The sequence below is a fragment of the Drosophila biarmipes genome, chromosome 3L, assembly GCF_025231255.1.
Source record: "Drosophila biarmipes strain raj3 chromosome 3L, RU_DBia_V1.1, whole genome shotgun sequence".
NCBI classification, from domain to species: domain Eukaryota; kingdom Metazoa; phylum Arthropoda; class Insecta; order Diptera; family Drosophilidae; genus Drosophila; species Drosophila biarmipes.
In genome coordinates, this window is record NC_066613.1 from 7,275,673 (window position 1) to 7,297,780 (window position 22,108).

The 22,108-nt window shown below is 41.1% G+C and overlaps 2 protein-coding genes and 1 pseudogene across 2 annotated transcripts; 2 read left to right on the plus strand and 1 right to left on the minus strand.

Moving 5' to 3' along the window:
* The first annotated feature begins 14,381 nt into the window (after window positions 1-14,381).
* LOC108030528 (bestrophin-4-like) lies at window positions 14,382-16,531 on the plus strand. The gene is made up of 6 exons (XM_017103418.3): window positions 14,382-14,539; window positions 14,600-14,710; window positions 14,762-15,509; window positions 15,569-15,757; window positions 15,828-16,068; window positions 16,123-16,531. Exons 1-6 carry the CDS (start codon window positions 14,469-14,471, stop codon window positions 16,362-16,364), a joined length of 1,602 nt encoding a protein of 533 aa, XP_016958907.1. The 5' UTR covers window positions 14,382-14,468; the 3' UTR covers window positions 16,365-16,531.
* A 163-nt stretch (window positions 16,532-16,694) lies between these two features.
* LOC108030520 (bestrophin-4-like) lies at window positions 16,695-18,558 on the plus strand (annotated as a pseudogene).
* A 13-nt stretch (window positions 18,559-18,571) lies between these two features.
* Window positions 18,572-20,706, minus strand: LOC108030518 (bestrophin-4). Its single transcript, XM_017103407.3, has 4 exons — window positions 20,539-20,706; window positions 20,373-20,483; window positions 19,582-20,125; window positions 18,572-19,530 (listed from the first exon to the last, which is right to left on the minus strand). The coding sequence occupies exons 1-4, from the start codon at window positions 20,607-20,609 to the stop codon at window positions 18,655-18,657; spliced, it is 1,602 nt and encodes a 533-aa protein (XP_016958896.1). The 5' UTR covers window positions 20,610-20,706; the 3' UTR covers window positions 18,572-18,654.
* Window positions 20,707-22,108: the final 1,402 nt, after the last annotated feature.

A 22,108-nucleotide genomic window follows, 5' to 3' on the forward strand; every position in this document is an offset into this window, starting at 1 on the left:
TTAAAACCCTCCGCCCATCCTCCCGCAAAACAACATCAAAGTGAAAATTCAGCAGCCAAGTTAAATGACAACTGCGAGCAAATAGATGGGATAAAGGTGCATACGGATACAGTGCACGATTCTACAACCACTTTTATAACTATTATTTATTTCAGAAAATAAAAATCTATTTATTAAAAGATTTGAAAGATTTTTAAGTATGGCCAGAGCGCAAGATACATTTTTTCTAAATTCAAGTAATGTTAAATATACTCTATGTGAAACAAGGTCCAACCTAAAGTTCTGAAATAGTTAAAACAGGAGCTCGCGCCTCTAAATCTTTACTGTAGCCATAAAGATACACGATAGATACTCGCAGATGGATGGCTGGTTGCAAAGTGGCCAACCTGCTGGGGAAATCCTTTTCGGGAGGCTGAAGTGAATTTCCCTGGCCCACACACGTAGTCGACATAAATTTCACTTTATGGTTTGTTAACGAGTTAAATTCGAATCCGGAGCGCTGAAAAGTTTGTCATTTTTCTCGCCCCATTGGTTGGATCGTGGAAATGGAAAATGGGCAGGTCGGGGAAAGCTCGAAAGAAAGTCCTAAGCGTGCTGGAGTGTGGAGCGTGATAAGCATTATAGTTATAGTTATGGTGCCAGTGAATGCGATGCGTGCGGAAATCCGAGGAGGGCGGGGAAGGCGTCAAAACGTTAATGGATTTTGGCTTTTGTTTTCCATGGCAAGGTGTCAAGAAGAAGGGTGGCAAGTAGCTGAGGAATCAGCAGTCGGTGGGGGAATTAGCCGAAAGTGTTTTGGCTTAATCGGAAAATTAAGTTCTCATGTGAGAAACTCTGATGTTGGCTAAAGCCGTCAACTGTGCTAAGAAGGTTGAACATAGGTATTTTTATGCTGGCATTAATTGGATAGGACGACGGATTAAAGATTCTGCTCTCAATAGACAATTAAAAAGATACTAAGCAACAACAAACTAGGGATAAATTAGTATATGTTTTAAGCAAATGTTAGAGTTCATTTAATCGTTCTGATTTGCTCATAATAAAATGTAATAATAATAGTGCGTTTTGGTTTTAATTCTTTTTGAAAATGCGTGCCTATCCTCATCGTTATAAAAAATTGAAAATATATTTTAATATTTAATGTTAAATACACAGTTTTTATTATATGATTTTTAAAAAGTATCTATCAGTATCCTTAAGCAAAACAAGTTTTCACAATGCTTGAACTCGAACTTCAGCTCCTTTCTCGCCCCACTACCGTGTGAAAGTGCAACAAGGCGGCGTTGATAATTGAAGCTTAAGATGTGATGTGCCCGAACCCGAACCCAAATCTGATCCGGAATCGGATTCAAAATCAGAGTCAAAGCTATTTGCCGCCATTTGTGTCTCCAGACATTGCACATATGACAATGTGCATCAGCGGCAGGACAAAGGCCAAGAAAAGGGGGCGGTTGGGCGGAAGGGGCGTGTCTGTGACGTAGGAAGTGCACATTTCTGTGTGTGTGCGCCCACTGACGGCACATGGCACATCCTTCGTCCTGCTGCAGCAGTCGAAATCAAATTTCCAGCGCGCACTTTGCGAAATCAAATACATCAGCGAGGGGGCGGCCCATGGGGGCGTGGCACGCGAGGGGGAATCTGCCAAAAAGTATGAAGTGTTTGCCAAAAAAATATAAAATGGGCACAAAGCTCCCAGGGAGCAGAGACATCGAAGCTGAAGTAGAAGATTCACCGAGGCAAAGGACTTTTTCTTGCATTGTAAAATAGATTTTGAAAGCCTGTTGGCGGAGGGGGGTTGATATAGCAGCGGGGGGTACGGAATCGAAAAACCATAGTCAGACATAAAGGAAAAGCAGAGAAAGGGGGAGGAGAGTGGAGAAACGCCAAGTGCCAGATGATTGAAGTAAGCGATGTGTCTCGCCTGTCGTTTCTTCTCTATCACTATCTCCTTCCCCAAATGTCCCCAGATCCCAGTAAACTCAAAAAAATAACTATTTCTAAAACTAACTAAAATCGTATTTACTTGGTATAGCCTCTGGGGTTTTAATTTGCGAAGTTTGTAAGGGGTTCTCTAATTTTGGGATGAGCAAATTAAAAAATTCTAAGATCAAATTATAAATTCATTATAAAGTTATTTTTTAAAGGAATTAAATAATCAACCAATATCAACTTTTATGGACAGTTTATTTAGAAAATTTTATCAAAACTTACATAATTATTGGTATTATTATCTTTAAATTATTTTAAATTAAAAATAAATTTGAAAAGGACTTGGCAAAGCCGGTTAGTTTAAATGATGCCGGCTATATTAATTGGTTACGAGATTTATGGAGCTCTATTTCTGGAATTAAACTTGAATCAAATTTTATTTATTGTCAGCATTTCGTACGGTCTCATGTAAATAATCAGTTAATCATTTACCACCCAAGAAATTAAAAATTATATTGAGAACCCCATCTCTAGAAGATCGTAGTTTTTCGCGTTGTGCAAACCCTTTCTCCCGTTCTATTCCCACCTCCTGCGGCGCTGGCCAAAGGCAACTTACATGTTTGCTAACAAACAAATGCTGGAGCAGAGGAGCAGGAGCAGGAGTCATCGCCAGGAGCCAGGATCCCGAAAGGAGGAGTCGGGAACGGGCAGGGGACGGGTCGGGGACAAGAAAGGGAAAAGAAGCCAGGACATTCATACATATATGAGGGCAAACATCGCTCGAGAGCTGAGCAAATAGAAGGAAAATGCTAAGGAAAAAATGGTGCAGCAGCCAAGGACAAACGCTGCCATGTTTGACATATTTGCTTTGACAGTTCCAAGTTCCAAGTGCACATTTTAGCCACGTTCCGCTCTTGGCCATGTTTTGTGCCTGGCGCAGGAAAGGGGAGCAGCTCCGGCACCGGTCCCGAGTCGATATGAAAATGGGTTCCTTCCTCAGATTCGGATTCGGATTCTGGATTCTGCTGCTTAAATATCCGGCGGCTCTCCACTTTGAGCGCCGTCTGCATTTGCGTCTAATAAATATTAATGCAAATTAATCCAATTAAAGCGGCGTCGAAATTGTAAAAGACTTTCATGATATATCTGCATATAAATGGATATAAATCAACCCCGAGTATATGATGCAATATGTGCATTATTTGGTGGTGGCTGTTCGCCTGCTAATTTGCCAAATGGGGAAGGAAGAGCCCTCCCCTTGGCAGACAAACAAATAAGCAAATAGCAACGGCGGATTCCCCTTGGGATTGTCTTAATCAAATTTATGAAACGCTAATGAGCAAAGTCGGGGGAAATGGAAATTGATGGGAGGGGGGCCATAAGAAAGCGGCGGTGAAAGTCCTTTCTGGATTATAGCTATATAATACCCAAAACATGGGCTTAACCGCTCGAAGCCCACCAACAATAAGATATTTGGAGCAGATGTGTGAGGCCGAAGGTTTAATGAAGGGAATTATGGCGCGGATCACGGATGTTGACTCTAACTAACTTGGGATTGTCGCTGTTGATTGATGGCTTTTCGCGAGGTACTTCGATATTTTGTAAAAGCTACATTTTATAAAGAAAATCTTATGGATAGATGTATATTTTAAGTAACAGTTCTAGCTGTACTAACTGCTTATCGATCTTGTAAGGCACACTCTTTAAAAGAGAAATTTAAAAAGTTTGTATCGTTTACCCATAACATAACCACTTCAGGCACTCCCCCAAAAATTGTACGAGAACAATGGGTGCCATACAAACAATTCCACTCGCCTATTCAATGAACTCCGATTTAGAAATAAAATTACCTTTACAAATACGCTACTTAAGAACACGAACAACTTAGCAGCAAATGAAGCATCCATCATCATCGCAACTCAATCAATTATACCGAAAGCGAGCTCGAAATCCTTTCGCTACTCCTACTCCTGCGAATGACCTTTGCACCGGGAAAAGCTTCCCGCTGACCTTTTCAACGGCAATTAAGGAGCATTACCCATTCTTTCCCCACTCCAGCGCCAAATTCATATTTGCCATAACTGAAATCTGTAGGAAATCTCATGCTTTGTCGAGCATTGCAAATAAACACTGGTAGAAATGCACCACCAGTTTGCATACTTATTTTATAGATACTTATATATATGATATAATTTATGATTCTTTTACATTTATAAAATACATTTGTTATTGTGCATATTCAACTGACATTATGCATTAACAAAAGTGCATTAAAACCATTAATCAAATAAATTAATTAAGGGATACCATCGATGTGCTTAAAGCATAGTTAAATAATTCAACTTTTCATATATCTGGTAAGCATAGTGGTGTTGAAGTCCGAGAAATATCTAATGGGTAAACGATTCTGTGCCATTTTTATTTGCTGTGCACTAGAATCAGAGCAGGGCAGCTTAATAAGCCACGAGTAAAAACGTTTCAACAATTTAGGAGCCCCGAACCCACTCTGCGAACAATGCATTCTATAATAATGAAAGTGGAAAGGAGCCGCGGTGAAAGCTAAAGCAGAAGTCAAGCTGCTCTCATCATTAATATTCCAAAAGTTGCGGGCGAAGCTTTCAGCAAAACACACGCAAAAAACCGGCAAAAGAAAACAAAAACTTTCCAGCAGTAGCACAAAAATTTACCCAGTTTCAAGTTGGAGCCCCCGACTCCACCCACCACCCAGTTGGTCTATCTTCAATTAATAATAAAGGTGTTAAATTGTCGAAATCCGCGCTGCAATGTGCGGCTGGCGCCACCTAGCGACCTATATAGGGAGCTCAAGGCGGAGTGGAAAATTCGCATTCCGGTTTTTGAGTTTTCTCACGGAAATATATTATATTTATTTTAGGTCCTGTAAGAAGACTGGTAAGAATATTATATAGAACTTTAAACTACAAACGTTGTAACTTTTAAATCATATTGAATCATAATTAAAACAAGACTTACTTCGTTAATACTATTATAACAATGATGCCATTTATAATCATATTATTTATAATTATTTTAGGAATTGAAGATCAGACATCGGAAAATATAAAAATGTTCAGCCTATATTAAAAGCTTTATTGAACGTAGGCATCTTCAACCATAAAATGGTCTATCTTTTCGACTAAAAATGGAGAAAGTTTTTCGGAACGTAGCTGTGAGAAAGCGGCTCCTGCCTTAGGAACTTGCTGCTCTGCAGGAAGCTAATTAATGAAAATGCTTTGAAATAATTATGCATAATTTTTAGTGTATACATTGGGCAGTTTATGGCTGAGTTATTACAACAGCTGCTGCTGCTCGAAAGTAATTAGCATACGATCTGCGGGAGGGGGCGTGGCAGCCCTAGCTGGCCGAAATGCTTTAAGGGCCTTTATGCCAAAAATCAAAACCCATTTTCAAACTCATCGAAAGTCTGACAACTGAATATTAATGCAAACAAATGAGCGACAGATATGTGGAGCTTCCTGTCTCTATCACCGCCTTTGGCCTTCGGCCCCACCCCCAAACATCCACCCACTTTGAAACGTGTGTACGTACGAGTGTGTGTGCGACGTTGCATTGCACAACATGTTTTCCATTTCGAGTGTAAACAAAATTCTAATACGTTCAACATATTGCTGGAAAATTGCTTTCCTTTCGGCATTCAGGAAAAGCTGGAAAAGCAGCAGAAAGCAGCCAAGGAGCAGCAGCCGAACCCGAAAGTATTGTTAACCAACAATAACAACAACACAACGGAGTGGGGGTGGGGCTGGAAAACTCTGTGTCAGGGGGTGGTGGGTGCTTGCGGGTGGCGGGTGCTAAGTGGGTGGCAAAAGCGAACGAAGAACGTCAAACTTTTGATGTTGCAATTTGTAATTCAAGCAGAAAACGAAGCGAGCAAATTTTTTTCTGGCTCCTTTCTCCGCTTTTCTTCCGCTTTTCCATTTCGTTTTTTCCAAGTGTGTGTGAATGAAAGGCAGCTGAGAGTGTGTGAGCGAGCTTGGTGCGGAAAACTCGTGTGAGGGCATTTTATTTCCAGGTTTTTCGGTGGCTCCGGACAAATGACGACATAACGAAGTTGAAGTTTACTATACGAAAATTGTGGAAATGAAGTCGGGGAGGTGGTCAAGTAGCCAGCGGAAGATCAATTTGTGATCCAGGAAGGGAACATGCATTATTTATATTTTAATCGGTCAGCAAGAGGGTAGCAAAATATAGGGGTGCCAAATAAGTGAGCCTTCTGATTAGTTCTTTAATCTTAACATTCCTCAAAAATTAGTATGTACCTAATTTTGCCATAATTGTATATGCATACTCTGGCAATTCACATTCATGCTTCTGCCTATCATAAATCCGAAACCAAATATTGTGCTATCCTCGCAGATATTATTACTAATTGTGAGTGCCCATGCATTTTTGAAATCAAACCGGCTCAAAGTTTCATTCCAATTTGCAGAACTTCAAACACACTTTACCTGCGAGCACCTCCTGCTGTTGAGACCGTAGTTTTTCCGAGCTTTTGTTGTGGCCACCAACTCGGGCTCTTTTCCGAACTGTGTTTTCCCATTCACATCTGAGTTTGCCTTTCATTTCTGCCCTGCTTTATTTTTTGCCCACATTTTGTGGGCTCATTGTGTGGGCGCAAGAAAAGCAGAGGCACGGGAAAAGTTTGCAGTTTGAAATATTGTTAAGCGTGCCCGAAAATCAGGAGCAAATGAACTGATACGGGAAAAAAGTGTGCAAAGAATAGAGCACATCTGGAGGAAAAAACAGGATACTGTTCAAGTTTTCAATTCCTTAGTTATCCCCGTTCCGAGCACTTGAAAACCCAACAAGTATTCAGTACTTTCCCGCGTCCAAATACTTTCACTGGATTATCCCTGTTATTCCCTATTGCATTAAGGCCTCTCTTCGAAGTCGCACCCCTATCATTAAAGTCCAACGATAATTGTCCCAAGATTAAGATCGTTTTGCCCTGGACCTTTTCTTCTGCTTTTGCGACTTTATTGTTATTTACTTAGGATCCCGTAGGAACCCTCCCTATGTGAGGGGCAGGAACCCGATCAATGGCTTAACGCCTGACTGCGAGTCTAAGGAGAATTATTTAGAGCGATGAGAGCAGCTGTCGCCGAGGACATTATTCTCACCCCTTTTTCGGTGAGCGGGGAAACCCTAATTTTCTATTCATTGCCAATTTAAGTGCGATATAAATAATTTGGCAGTTACCAGGTAGAATTGTCGCTGACTTTGATGGAGCATCGGAGAAGGGATAGGGGATTGGGATAGGGATAGGGATAGTTTGGTTCCCCAGATAATGCATTATCAATACGTTAGGGTTGAATTAGTTCGATTTAAATGTTTTCGGTTGGTTTTTTAGGTTTTAGGGGTGGCATTCCGCGCGATGGCCCTAAATTGATTATGCAGAAATGTTTCACTGTTTTGATAGGGTAGTGGTTTGCGTTTATCTTACCCATAAGGACTTCCCTTAAAAAACTGGTTTTGTATAGGAGTATTCAAATGTTTAAGTGGCATAAGTAACTAGGTGGGTACTTTGTATTCCAGTTTTTAATTTATTCGTTCGGGCGGCAACCCCAAATTAATACTTTGTTTTGATTTGTTAAGTTATCTTTTCATTGAGTTTTAGAGTTCTTTGTTAGTTTTTGCGTATACATGAAATGCATTTTTTTATCTATGATGGATGCTGTGCCCAGAGCTCGACGAACCCCTGGAAATTCCCAGTTAATTTATTAACACTTCTTTCATCTTTTGCGTAACAATTTTCCAGCGAAATTCCCCTCTCTCATGTTCTGCTACCCAAATCAGATTACTTTTAATGCCATCCTGATTGGCGCTGCTTCATCAGCTCGGCGCTGCAAACCCAAATTTCATAATTAATTAAATTATTTAATTTACTTTGTAGTACGCACATATTTGAGGCGATGCCCCCTCCACTTCGCATCTGGGCCAAGTTAACAAAAAACCTTGTTAGTAATTGCGGTAAATGTGATTAGAAACTTTGCTGGCTCATCCCGCATCTTTTCGCCTCGCTTACCGCATTCCTCGCCGTTTTCCCCTATTTGATTTTTAGGATCGGGAGAGCAAAAACTTTTAACCTACGCAGATACTCACGCACACCCACCGACGCACAAATAGAGCCGAGACCGAGACCCGTAAATAGTTAGTTCACCTTTTACGTGCGTTAATGATGTTTTCTCAATCAAAAAGTTAAATCTTTGGCTGCGTTAGGAGCGAAATTTCTGCACGCAAAGTTTCGGGGGAAAATAGAAAAGCGGGGGAAATCCTGGGTGGGACAAGCGTTTTTCGGCTGCTGCCAAACGAATCGAACAAGAAAAGCTAATTACAAGTAGCTGAAAGTTGTGCGTGTTTCGGCTTCAATGGGCCGAAAAGGGAAAGCTGGGAAAAGGGGGCCAGTGGAGTCCGGACACCTGTTCGAAGAAAAACTTTGATTGGTTTTTATATGATTTTGGCCTGGCGTTAAACATCCAGACGGCTTTTCGGTTAAATGTGCCAATAATTGGCCTACAAAATTTGTATCTTCTGGGTGGAGAGTTTTATAATTTTGTTTTCTTTTTTATGGAGGAGTGCTTAGAAATTATGGTAATGAGGAAATAAGGGAGGGACATTAAAAAGCATAAATTGGATTAGGCTTTAATGGAGCTACAAAGTTAAGTTAAAAACGAAGGCTTTCAAGAAAGTTGTGTGGAAAATCAAAAGTGTGGAAATCCCTTTGGGATTAAAAGACAAAATTAATAAAAATAAATGATATTTCCTAGACTTGATTAATAATATAATATTGCAAGTCTTTTAAACTAAAATTAGTAGAAGCCTAATTTGATGATGTATTTAAAATTTAAATTACAATTTCTGGGCAAATTTTTCTTTTTGCCAAACAATTTTATAAATTCCGCATGTTTAAATTCTGTTTCCCCCACTTGCTTCATTTTTCGATTCATTCAATGAGTCGGGCTTATTCATTTATTCATTTGAAGCTTTGCCAAACATTCCATTTATAGTTTCCTAGAGTCCAAAACTGCCAAAGTCTTTACTTTAGGACTTGAATGCCAAAGAGTTTTGATCCCTGGAAACTAAAGGGGGAGCGGGGCCGTCTTGAATAACTAACCCCAACACTTACTTACAAAAGTATTCCACCGTTGCAGTCGCCCCTGTTTCATAACAATGGGGGACTTCCCCCAATTTCAGTACTTTCTAGCTTGGCACCCAAATTGTTCTCAGCTCACTTGGCCAGGGGTAAATATTCGGGAGGGTGGGCCATTTTAATATTAAGCTAAGCTTGTTCCTATTCTTCTGCTGCACTTTTGGGGCTCTCCCCGCCCCCACATTATATCTCTGTGTGGGCGGGAAAAGTTTTTATCTACAGCCAAATAGTTCGGGACTATTTCTCCATCAATTTTATTGGTAATACTTAGACAAAACTTTCCGCAGAGGGGACGAACAGCCAGGGCTTTAAGTGAAAGGATTCAAAGCGTAAAAGTTTGTTTGGCGAGTTTCCTTTTGATTTTTTTGGGGGAAATTAGAGAAGCGTTTTGTACATCAATTTTTGTCTTTGGTTTTCTTTTTAATAAATTCCTGAAAAATACTTGCAACTTCTTGAGTAGATAGAGTGGAGATGGATAAACTAATAAAATGAGTTCCCAAATGCTCGTCGGCTTAATTGTAATTACTTTTTGCCAAAAGCCGGAGCTGTCTGTCTCCTCCAGTCCTCGTCGCTCGTTGTGTGTGAAAAGTTTTGCCAACTTGTAATTATCACTTACAACATGGAGCTACTGCCAGCCCCGCCCCTCCCTTTCTCCATTTTCCAGGTTTAACAAAACTGCCAACCACAAAGGCAGAACGGCGGGCTGGGGGTGGGGAGGTTCCGCCCACACACATGTAGCTTAATTAATAGACATCGCAAAGTGCCGGGGAAATACCTCAATCCCCAGCTCCTTTTGGCATGATGTAGCCCGATCCCGGCCACAATAATAATTTACATTTTAAGCCAATTTGAAAACGGCCGAAAAAAAGAGCATTTCCATTTTCACAGTTAAATAAAAATTAATTACAACAATTTATTGTCGTCGTCGCAGCAGCCACAAAAAATGTTCTGGAGTTGCCGTTTCGACAGCGTGTTATCCTTGTATATATAAATATATCATTACAAACTAAGCTTCCATTGTTAGTTGGTAATACTTAAACAAATTTAAATCAGCAAGATATTCCTCACAAAATCACGACTGATTTAACCCTATGAAATATTTAAAAAGTTTTACTCCTGAAGGTTTACATATTCTTTTATTATGAGAAGACTGAAAATTTGTCATAATTGTAGTTACCAACCACACTGAACAAAACTATAATTGAATCTTTTTTAATTTGGTTTTTATTTTAAATAACCTGTAAATCAGTATACCCCCATCGGCTTTGTGTGCCCGCTTTACAGGGTACATAACGAAACGAATTACAAGGCGTACAACCCCCAGGACAACTGTCCAACTTGGACACGCCCCGCGCCGCGCCAAGAAGTCCAAAAGCCCCGTCGTAATGTGCGGCTTGCTGTTGTTAAACGTCGGCTAAAACGCAAATGTTAAACCCTTTCGTTAATGCAAAATAATTGCTACGGTTCGTGGTCCGAGTTTTCCAAGTTCCGCAGAAAAAACTCAGCCAAAAATAAAAGTAAAACGTCAAAACGGTATTTTATTCCTTCCCTCCGCCCTTTTCCGGCTTTGGTTGGGCTTAAAAATTAGAGCGACGACGGTGGAAAAAACGTGGGCGTGTGCCGAGTTCCGTTTCATTTAGTTTTCAGTTTCCACCTAATTTACCCAATTGGGCAAAAGTGCTTTGTCATAATCAGCCCGGGAGCAAGGTTCGCATATCTAATGAATGAGTGGAACGCCGGCGAGGAGCTGTCCCCACAAAGCAAACTTTTGCCGGATGGCTGGGCGGGATTTCGGGGACCCGGGGATCCGGGTCCGGCCATGGGCATCCTCCGCTGGGCACATATTTATCGAGTTGCTAATAGGCTGTCACATAATTAGCTCTCTAACAACCAAAACCGGACAGGACCTCCCAAAAAAGGTTTGAAGCCCCGAATGACTGACATTAGCCTTGGCATAGATGAGAGTCAAAGATGACCAGGAACGATAAGGCCCAAGATGTCCTAATGCATCATGGGTTCGTCGGGTATTATGGCCTTGTTCCGATTGGGTTAAAGATTGTGCGGGTTTCTGCTCTGCGGCAACAAAGTAATCTAAAAAGCTGTTGGGTCTGTTTATTTCAGATCAAGATTCGGAGTGACGAATGAGATTGAGGGAAAGATGGAGTGAAAGGATTTTGAGTACCAAAAGGTTTACACGAAAGAAGTGTTGCAGATAATATGGAGGAAGGCCTTGATAAGAATTTTTAGTTCTTGGTAAATTAAATGGTAATATCTATCTAAAATAGTTGTTGTATTCATTAGATTTAAAATACAATTAAAAATTTCCCTTATTAAAATACAATATGTAGAAAAGAATGAAATTACTAAAGCTTCTCTCAGTAACATTACAATGGTTATAGCCATCAAATAATAATCCCTTATATATTTAAATTAAAATTAATTTTACTACCGAAATGCAAATCACCTCTGAAACTCGACTATAAAATCTGGGCCATCGCAAACTAAAAAAAATGGATTTCTGTACATCAAATTACATGACTTTCCTGGGGTTACCCGATTTCGAACCCAGTCCTACCTGAGGGTCAGCCTCATCAATTTCGGCTTGTTGAATGAATTCGGATTCCGAACCTCCTCTTGCGCCCCCTACCAACCCTCATCATTCCTAATCAAGCGGTAGGAAGAGGATAGCATCGGAATAAAAAACATAATGCGCTATCCCAAAGGTCGCATTAAAACTGAACCGAAATTGACTTTGAAAAATGGTGTGAAAAACACTAGGGAAACCCCAGCCCAATCCAAGCAAAAAGTTCGCATTAAACGATTTTGCATGACTGTGTTGCAATTAACGACGCAGAGCAGCTGCAATCAGGCAATGCAACAATTGACAGTGGAAGATAGAAAAGTAGGATCTGTTGACTTTTAATTAAAGCCATAAGGCTCTGTTTCAAGTACAATTTCGAGTTGATTGAGGGCTAATATCTGAAGATTTCAGCGTTGGAATCCATGTTTAACCTTTATTCGACTCATGGACACAGATTTAGATATAAATAATAAATACGTGACCTTAATACATTTAATTTTATGTACATACTTTGAATAAACACCTTATATAGATATTTTTCTTGATTTGGCTGTGGTAACCTCAATCTATTGTAAATTTCCATCATAAACGGAAAATCGTTTCTATCAATATTTTCAGCAGCGTAAATTCATTGACAGGGAGATCGAATCGATGATTATTGTTGCAACGCCTCAGTAATTCTGGCAGTTTTTTTGTTTGCACTTTTTGAAAAATGGTCACAGAAAACAACACCAGAGGACACGACCATGAGGCAAATATTGGTTGCCAGTGGGCAAATGCTGAAATGCAAACGGACTTCTGCTGGCCACGCTGTAAGTTGACCGTGTGAGATGGTGGCCAGCGCGGCGATGATTGCCATGGCTTCGCCGGCGAATATGTATATGGCAATGGTCAATGCTAATTGCCAATTATGGACAAATTCGCCCGAGCGCGAAATTAAATTAACCCCTTTTTTGTGCTCCCCCAATATCGGCGGGCGAAAATCCGCATCTGCAATCCTCAACCGCGTCATCAATCAGAAGCAGCAGGCGACAAAACACAAACTACGCGATGTGCAAATATGAAATATTTATGGCCGCATATCTGCCTGAATTGTTGCCGAGGACACGGGGCATTCGCGAATTGGTTACGGCCTTCGGTCGGGTGACCAGCTTGATGATGGGAAGGCCAATTAGTCGTGTCCAGCTGACGACTTTAAGCCTTTGGAGGCGCTTGGCTACCATGTATTTTAATTGAAGAACGTTTTTAAGTAGTTATGTAAAAAAGGTTAACATGGTTTATATTTATTTTCGTAATGCTAAGAATATAATTTGCATTTTTGGTACAATATGTCTAGATTTAAAAAACTAATACCTTCCTATATATATTTTTAAGATGCGGTGAATACTTTAAAAATTTTATTTAATTTGAATTTAAAATTGCTCAACATGCTAAATGTTTTTTTAAAACACTATCTGCAGTATTCAAAATTTATCAAATTAATATTTATATGACAATTATTTTAACTTAGAAATACATTCTTAAAGCACTTTGTTTTTAAGAAAGAAAATAATTAAATCAAAATCATTCTATGATAATCAGAAATGTTGTATACCCAAAGATAAGTGTTCTTTTAGATAAAATGAAACTCAAACACCATTACTTTTGCCCCTTAGAGTACACCTCCAATCAGTTAGTATCCATCTATCAGCACTTGCTTAACTTTTCACGCGTTTAAAAACAGAAAACCCACTTTGGTGCCAACATATCGATCTGCGATTATAAAATGAAAACTGCTGTGCGGGCACTGGGGAGAAACAAGCCCCGAAAGTGCCCCAAATGAGTTAAGTGGCGAGCAGAATCGGAATTATTTTACCCTCAGTCGCCCTCAATCTGTTGTATAATAAAAAGTCGCCATAGTTTTCCACTCTCGCATGGTGAGGTGCCAATGTAATTTCATTTCGTTTTTGTCGCGATTTTTCCAGCGCAGAAAATGCCGTCAAGTGTAAAAAATAATAACACGCATCGCGTCAGATTTTCCATGTTTGGTTATGATAATGGAAGGCACAATGAGAGCCCTATGTATAGCCTTTTTTCAGCCGCTGCTCATGTGGTTTTGCCGCCGTCAGAAAGGACTTTTCTGGCACATGACACAAGCACAATACCCATGTGGTCTATAAATGATTCACAAAACTGTACGTATTGTCTTAACGCATCAAAGGCAATCTTTGTCACAGGAAGCAATGAAATCGATTCGCAGTTCCAGCGGGAGGTCTCGATAGGGTGAATAAAAGCAAGAAGGACCAGCTATTAAATGGAAATCCGACTTTGTGCTACTCACTAGTCGTCTTAAGACAACTCTACGTATGCTTACATTCAATAAATGGGCTTGACTTCGAGTGGACTTTGCAATCTATACACCTTTATTTTTACGATCGCAGGGTATAATATGAAAACTCAATGGAAATGATTCTCAAAACAAATAAATATATCCGCGGAATATTTTAAGGGTTGGGACAATTTACGAGGATGGAAAAGAGCATGATGTTCTGCCAACACCTTTGTAATAATGTCTTTTGTTTTCTATTTGACAGGCTTCATTTTTGTCTTTGTTATTTTTCACTTCAGAAAATAAATACATTGCATTAAAACACTCCAAATTATTTTAAACCAATATAAATTCAATAAATAAAACAAATTCTTATTGCGAAAAAATATTATTCCTAGCTTAGACTGTCAACTGTTGTGCCTGTTTTATACACAAACGCATTCTTTCGATAAGACTGTTCAGTCATGACTGTGACCTACACCTCCCGTGTAAGCACATCGAACGTTGTCAGCAACTTCTTGGGCTTGCTGGTGAGGTTAGTACCGAAAGCATTCTTTTTCCCTTAAAAAACCCTAATGTAATCCTCACTTCGAAGATGGCGCGGCAGTATTTACAAGTTAATATGGTTGGACCTCATTGTTTTCTTTGGATTGTACGTCGTGCTGGCGATTACATATCGCTTGTTGGTAAATGAAGAGGGCAAAAGGTGAGTTGAATTAAGTTGAACACTGCACGAAAATAATGGCTGATGACACAGGTTTTTCGAGGCCATTATATCGTATTGCGAGAGGAATGGTTCCCTCATACCATTGTCCTTCGTGCTGGGATTTTTTGTGAGAATTGTGATGAAGCGCTGGTGGGAGCAGTACACGACCATTCCCTGGCCAGATGGGATTGCCATTCTGATCAGCACCAGCATCCATGGCTCCGACGACAGAGCCCGCGTTATGAGGCGAACGATCCTAAGATATGTGTGCCTGTGCCAGGTGATTGTGTTCACCATGATCTCACCGCGAGTGAAGCGTCGATTCCCCACGTATAATCAAATAATTGAGGCTGGGTTCCTGCTGGAAAACGAAAGAAAGATCATTGAGACCATGGACCAGGCCTTCCCAAGCTATCCGAAGCACTGGATGCCCATCGTTTGGGCAGCTAGTATTGTGATGAGGGCTAGGAGGGAGAACAAGATCAGGGATGACTACGCGGTGAAGACGATCATTGATGAGTTGAACCAGTTTCGCGGATATTGCGGCTTCTTGCTTTACTACGATTGGGTCAGTGTTCCACTGGTCTACACCCAAGTGGTGACCGTGGCCACCTATTCCTTCTTCTTGTTCAGCGTCCTCGGGCAGCAGTGGAGGGAAAACGCCACAGATCAGGACGGCCTAAGTATTAGGAGGTGGTTCCCCATCCTGACTGTTCTCCAGTTTTTCTTCTACATGGGCTGGCTCAAGGTAGCCGAGACTTTGATCAATCCATTCGGAGAGGATGATGACGACTTTGAAGTAAGATACCATTTTATTATTTGTGTTAATTATATGTTCTGATGTGAACCTAACTTTAGCTTAATTGGATTATCGATCGGAATCTCACTGTTTCGTATTGCATTGTGGACGAGATGCACCAGGAGCACCCGGAACTTGTTAAGGATCAGTACTGGGAAGAGGTCTTCCCTAATGAAATGCCCTACACTATACCAACTATGCGACACAACCCTCCGGAAGCTTCCACTGCCTATATGGAAACCCAGAAGGTAAAGTGCTTCGGGTTTTTATGTACCAGTTTCAGAAGCTAATCGAAAATGTTTTCTTTTGAAACTGTAGAGACAACATGGATCGGGACTTTCGACTCTCAGTGGTAACCCTAGTCGTCGTAGTAGCAGCCGTAGTACCCGTTTACGGAACAACTTTAAACAGAACTTCTTGGGAAGACCCTCTGCCACTGGGAGCTACTCAGACTCCTTTCAATTGGAAGACGGACAATCTCGAATGACCTCCAGTGGAAGTCAGTTTACCATGGAACCGCAAGATCTGCACAGCTCCCGTAAACCTTCTCAATCCACGAGTAAGAACCTGTGATTCTATGCCATAAAACAACTAAAATGCATACTTTCCACAGTTGATTTTAATGCTCTGATTGAGCAGCGTCGTCGTGAGCGCAGGGAGCGAATGCGCCACCGGTTTTTGGATATGAGAAGTACCCATCTACGTCACGATACTTCCGGTGCCCCCTACACGGTCACAGTTCTTCGTCCGCCGTCGGATGAAACTCTGTCGGAAAGTCAGGAAGCGGGAGACAGAGCTCAACAGGACCCTTCAACCAAGCCATCCCCCCAAAATAAAACAGAAAAGAACGATTAGAGAATTGAAGAATAGAAAATAATGAATTACAATTCATTGATAAACCTCAACAAGATACAGCTTATTAATTTTACCTTAAAACGTTTGGGTAATCCATTTAAAAATAAAATTAAAATAATTCCATTAGTCTCTTTGAAAGGGGGGAAATAATTATCCACATTGGAAAATAGTAATACTCTTGAATTTAATTTTAATCAACTCAACAGTCACACTTTTTCTTACAATGGTTTCTTATGAATGACAAATATGTAAGACCCCATGGATTTTCTTGTCAAACAAGGTGCAATGTCAATTTACGAGCTCTGGGTTTATAATTAATATTGTGCCATCATGACCGTGACTTATACATCCAGCGTAAATACATCAAGTGTAATTAATAATTTTTTCAGGTTGTTGCTCAGGCAAGTACTAAATAAACTTTATCATACCTCTTAAAAAATTCCCAAGTTATATTGTGAAGATGGCGTGGCAGTATTTACAAGCTGGATTGATCTAATTTTATTTTTCGGGTTGTACTGCTTACTTGCGATTACATATCGCTTGTTGATCAATGAAGAGGGCAAGAGGTAAGAATAATTAAATCCGATTTATAGTAGAACTAGATTAAACACTTCTTCAGGTTTTTTGAGCACATTGCCTCCTATTGCTTGAGAAATGGAGCGCTTATCCCCCTGTCTTTCGTGATGGGATTTTATGTAACGATTGTGATGAAGCGTTGGTGGGAACAATATAGCACGATTCCTTGGCCTGATGGGATTGCCATTTTGATAAGCACGTGTATCCATGGCTCCGATGATAGAGCCCGCGTTATGAGGCGAACGATCCTAAGATATGTGTGCCTGTGCCAGGTGATGGTTTTTACCATGATATCACCGCGAGTGAAGCGTCGATTCCCCACGTATAATCAAATTATTGAGTCTGGGTTCTTGCTGGAAAATGAAAAGAAAATCATTGAGACCATGGACCAGGCCTTCCCCAGTTATCCGAAACACTGGATGCCCATCGTTTGGGCAGGAAGTATTGTCATGAGAGCAAGACGGGAGGGCAAAATACGGGATGATTACGCGGTGAAGACGATCATTGATGAACTAAACAAATTTCGCGGTCGTTGTGGCTTTTTGCTCTACTACGATTGGGTATCTGTTCCGCTGGTCTACACCCAAGTGGTCACCCTGGCCACCTACTCCTTTTTTCTCTTCAGCGCTCTTGGGCAACAATGGACGGAAAACAGCACTCAACAAGGTCTAAGTGTCCTTAGGTGGTTCCCCTTCCTAACCATTCTTCAGTTCTTCTTTTACATGGGATGGCTCAAGGTGGCCGAATCGTTGATCAATCCTTTCGGGGAGGATGATGACGATTTTGAGGTATTATAAATAAAACTCCGTAGGATTTGTATAGGTTTTATTAAATGTTATCATTTTGTTATTTCTCTTTAGCTTAATTGGATAATCGATCGAAACATTACCGTTGCATACTGCATTGTGGACGAGATGCACCAAGAGCACCCTGAACTGGTTAAAGATCAGTATTGAGAACAGGTGTTTCCCAATGAAATCCCGTACAATATTACAACTAGGCGCACAGGTCCTCCAGCTTCATCGACTTCCTTTATGAAAGCCCCACCGAAGGTATAAACACAGAACCCTGTTTAGGGGTTTTTAAGTTATTATACAATCAATGTTTATGCTAATATTCACCAGAACGTCCTGAAAAGATCATCAACGAGTGGGAGCTATTTGGAGTTTTTAGAAATGAACGACCGTCCTTTCCAAGGGAACCCCAGAGATTCGCATTTTATCGGTAGGCCTTCGCAATCTACCGCAAGTAAGTGACACTGCGATTGTCTTTATCGTAAGTTATTTTAAAACTTTTTAAAAACCTTTATTTGCAGTTGATTTCAATGAGCTAATTGAGCAGCGCCGTCGAGAGCGCAGAGAACGAACTCGCCACCGATTCCCGGATTTGCAAATCCACCTTCGGCACGATTCTTCGGGCACTTTCTACACAATTGCAATCCCTCGTCCTGCGTCTGAGGAAGTTTCATCCGAGAACCGGGAAGCCGAAGAACCACAAAAGGACCCATCAAGTGGGACCGACTCTTTTAGTAAGCCTGAGAAGAAAGATTAGAGTGGTGATGAATTGGATTTGGATTGGTGACAAGTGAATAAAGGATATTGTATCTTTTCAACAAAAAGGGAAATCTGAAATGGTTGAAAGAATGAATATTTTATTATTGTCGACGTTGTCTCATAAATTAGTTTACAAAGCAGATTATTCTTATATACACCGTTCATTCCTTGTCAGCTTCCTTGTCCTTATCCTTGTCCTTCTTCCTTTGGCTGGTGAAGCTCTTTTCCGTCTGAACCTCTGAGTCCTTGTGCGGGACGTTAGTCCGACTTGATGCTCCTGATCCTGCGTTTGAGCCGAGTTCTCCCTTCATCAACTCCATCGCGAGGGCGGCATGCTGCATCTGCCGGCTGACTCGCTCCCTTTCCCTCTTCTCTCGCAGTCGGTCGAAGTCGTCCTTGCTGCTGGAATCTACAGTCCTCGAGTCCATCTCGTTCTCCATCTCCTCGCCCTTGTCGTCAAAACTCAGGGTATCTATGCTCTGGTTCCCCGAGGAGTACGTTATCGACACCGAACTCTTGCTCCAACTGAACTCGCGACGGGCAAATCGGATGGTGACTTCGTCCTTGGTCTCGTCCTCATCGTCGAACTCCGTAAAGTCGTGCTCCAAGCTTGCCTCGCTCTTTGTTAAGGGGATGGGATTGACTTTCGGAATGCCCAAGCGAGCGGTAGAGGCCTCCGGGTGTTCGGCCCTCTCGGACTCAACCAAATAGGGCAGCTCGTTGGGGAAGACCTCGTCCCAGTACTGATCCCTCACCAACTGGGGATGATCGTTGTGCATCTCATCGACGATCAGATAACTGACCTGCAGATTTCGATCGATCAGCCAGTTCAGCTCAAAGTCATCATCATCGTCTCCAAAGGGACAAATCAAGGTTTCGGCCACTTTTAGCCATCCCATAAAAAAGAAGAACTCCAGGGTGCTGAACAGTGGAAAGTAGTAACTAACGATGTTATTGTAGTGCTTAACATCCCGGTCAATCCACTGATGGCCAAATATTGAGGCCACGAAGTACGAGTAGACGGCCAGAGTTACGACCTAAAAAACGTTCTATTGGCAAAAAACCTATCCAAATAAATATAGGCTTACCTGCGTGTAGACCAGTGGCACTGAGATGGTGTCATAATGGATTAGCATGTTACAACCGGCTCGGAACTTATTGAGTTCGTCAATCATAGACTTCAGAGAGAAGTCATCCCAGATGCGTCCTTCCTTTCGGGCCCTTGTGACAATGCTGGCAGCCCATACTATAGGCATCCAGTATTTGGGGTGTTTCGGGAACTTTGCATCCATTGCCTTTATAATGTTCGCCTCGTTGGCGTTTAGAAGGCCCACCTCAATCAACTGATCGTAGGTGGGAAATCGCCGCTTTATAACAGGGGATATCATCGATAGCACCATGGTCAGGGCCAAGCACACATATCTCATGATTGTGCGTCTCATCAGGCGACCATGTTCATCCTGCCCACGAACTAGGGCACTCACATAAACCGCCAAGGGATCGGGCCAGGGAACCGTGATGTACTGACTCCACCAGCGCTCTATAATAATGCCCACGTAAAAACCCAGCACGAAGGAAAGCGGAATCAGGTTGCTGTAGCTGTGGCAGTACATCACTATGTCCTCGAAAATACTGGGGGGTTTTATGGGTAATGGGGAATTATGAACTAATACATTTTTATTGGAGATCTTGACTTAGAAATTTATCGTAGCTTAATAATTGTCAAAATACTCAGACAATCGAATAAAACTTAAAAACCATTTCTAAAATAATTTTTTATTTTAAAATATAATTAAATTGTGATATTCCTTTCCTAAAAAAGATTCAAAAGGTATCACCCTACTTTAAATTACACCTTAGAAATTACAGAAATACTCACGGTTTGTCGACATCCCTTAGGGCATAGCGGTAGATTACAGCCATCAAGTAGTAGCAGCACAGAAAGGCCAGAAGGTCTACCCAAATAATCTTGTAGATGCTTGCGCGCCATCTGCGGATTATTCAGATATTTTGGACACTATATGGGCCAGTCAAAGATGTCTCACCTCATCAAAAGCTTCCAGAAGCAGCCGAAATAGCTGCATGTTGCCACCTCAGCGGTGTACGAGACAGTCATATCCGAAAATTGTCAATTGAAAAACTTTAATATCACCGAACGGCTGGGAAATCGACTTGGCAATGGCAATGGAAATGGAAATGTGGATGGGAACGGGAAACACTTTGTGAGGCCATAAGCAAAGCCAACTTTGAAATTAGTTCAGTCTTCGGTTTGGCTGGGGGTAATTTTCCCACTCGAGCATTAAACGAAGGCAATTCGGTAGGCGCGTCACATTTTGTGGGCGTAATTATTTAAATTAGATCATTTATATTTGCCGCCAGGCCAGCACACAACAACCCACAAAGGCCAATTTGCCACACGCCCTGGCCCGCACATGTGATGAAGTCTGCTCCTGACTCGCCGACTCCTCCTGCTCCTGGCCACATATAGTAAGCGTATATATGCGGATATATGTCTGTCTGGCGGCATCAAGAAGGTGCAGTAAAATTTTAATACCCCAGCACACATTCCGTGTGGCCGTAGCGACTGGGCTGTGATTTTCACCCTCCAACGACGAAAGTGTGAAGAGCATTTCAAGTATCTTATCAGCATTTATTCGCCAATGTCGAGTCGGTCGATATCATATCCTGCTGTAATTCGAAGCTAACAATAAAAAGGCATAGCCCACGCAGAGTAAATCAGTATAATAAGGTTTAATATAATCGGTCTTAATTTTTATATCTATTTATTTGAGAACTAAAAGTAAACTTATCTCCATAAATGAATGTCGAGATTGTGGTTCTGTCCGAAATGAAACTCTATACTTTAAAGTAGTTAGCTAAACGGCATATAAGCGAACATAGTGAGTAATAGACACGTGATAATAAGCTCAATAAAAATTGGGTTTGGTTTAACAATGCTTCTAATCAGTTTGTAGATAATTAAACAGCTGCTAATGCGTGCATTCGTTTATAAATGAATTTAATATGGCGAAAGGTATTTGTCAGTGGAGGTGTGGAATTTGCAAACGGAAAAGGCAGAAATGCAGGGGATAATCAGGTGTACCTCTCTTCTCTTTGAACAGTGCAATCAAACCAGATTTGTTTAATCGGCTTATCTCGAACCAGCAAATCATATCTGGAGTTATGAAATCAAGCCATTCATTCACCTTCTTATACGGCCCGAGTTTACGTAATTGTAGATTTCAGCCAGATAAGGCTTATGGGTGGGACTGCCCATGAATTGGTTGCATTATTGATTCTGTTCAGCTTTTAAGCAAACCCAATAAATACAAATATAAAGAAATGGGTTATGATCAGAACTCCGAATCAAGTCATCATATAAAGCGCATCCGAGCTTATCAACCGACTTAACCACTCCATAAAGTCTACAAATTTACACTCGACAGCTAACGACAACAAAGGCAACAACACCTAGGCCAAGAACAACATGAAAACAATAACAATGGGAAGACGAGCAGAAAGCATTTATAATTGTGTTCGTCTGTGCGATATTATTATTGCATTCCACCATATAGACGGCCAGTTCCCGTAGCGCTCTCTCTATATATGGGGCCA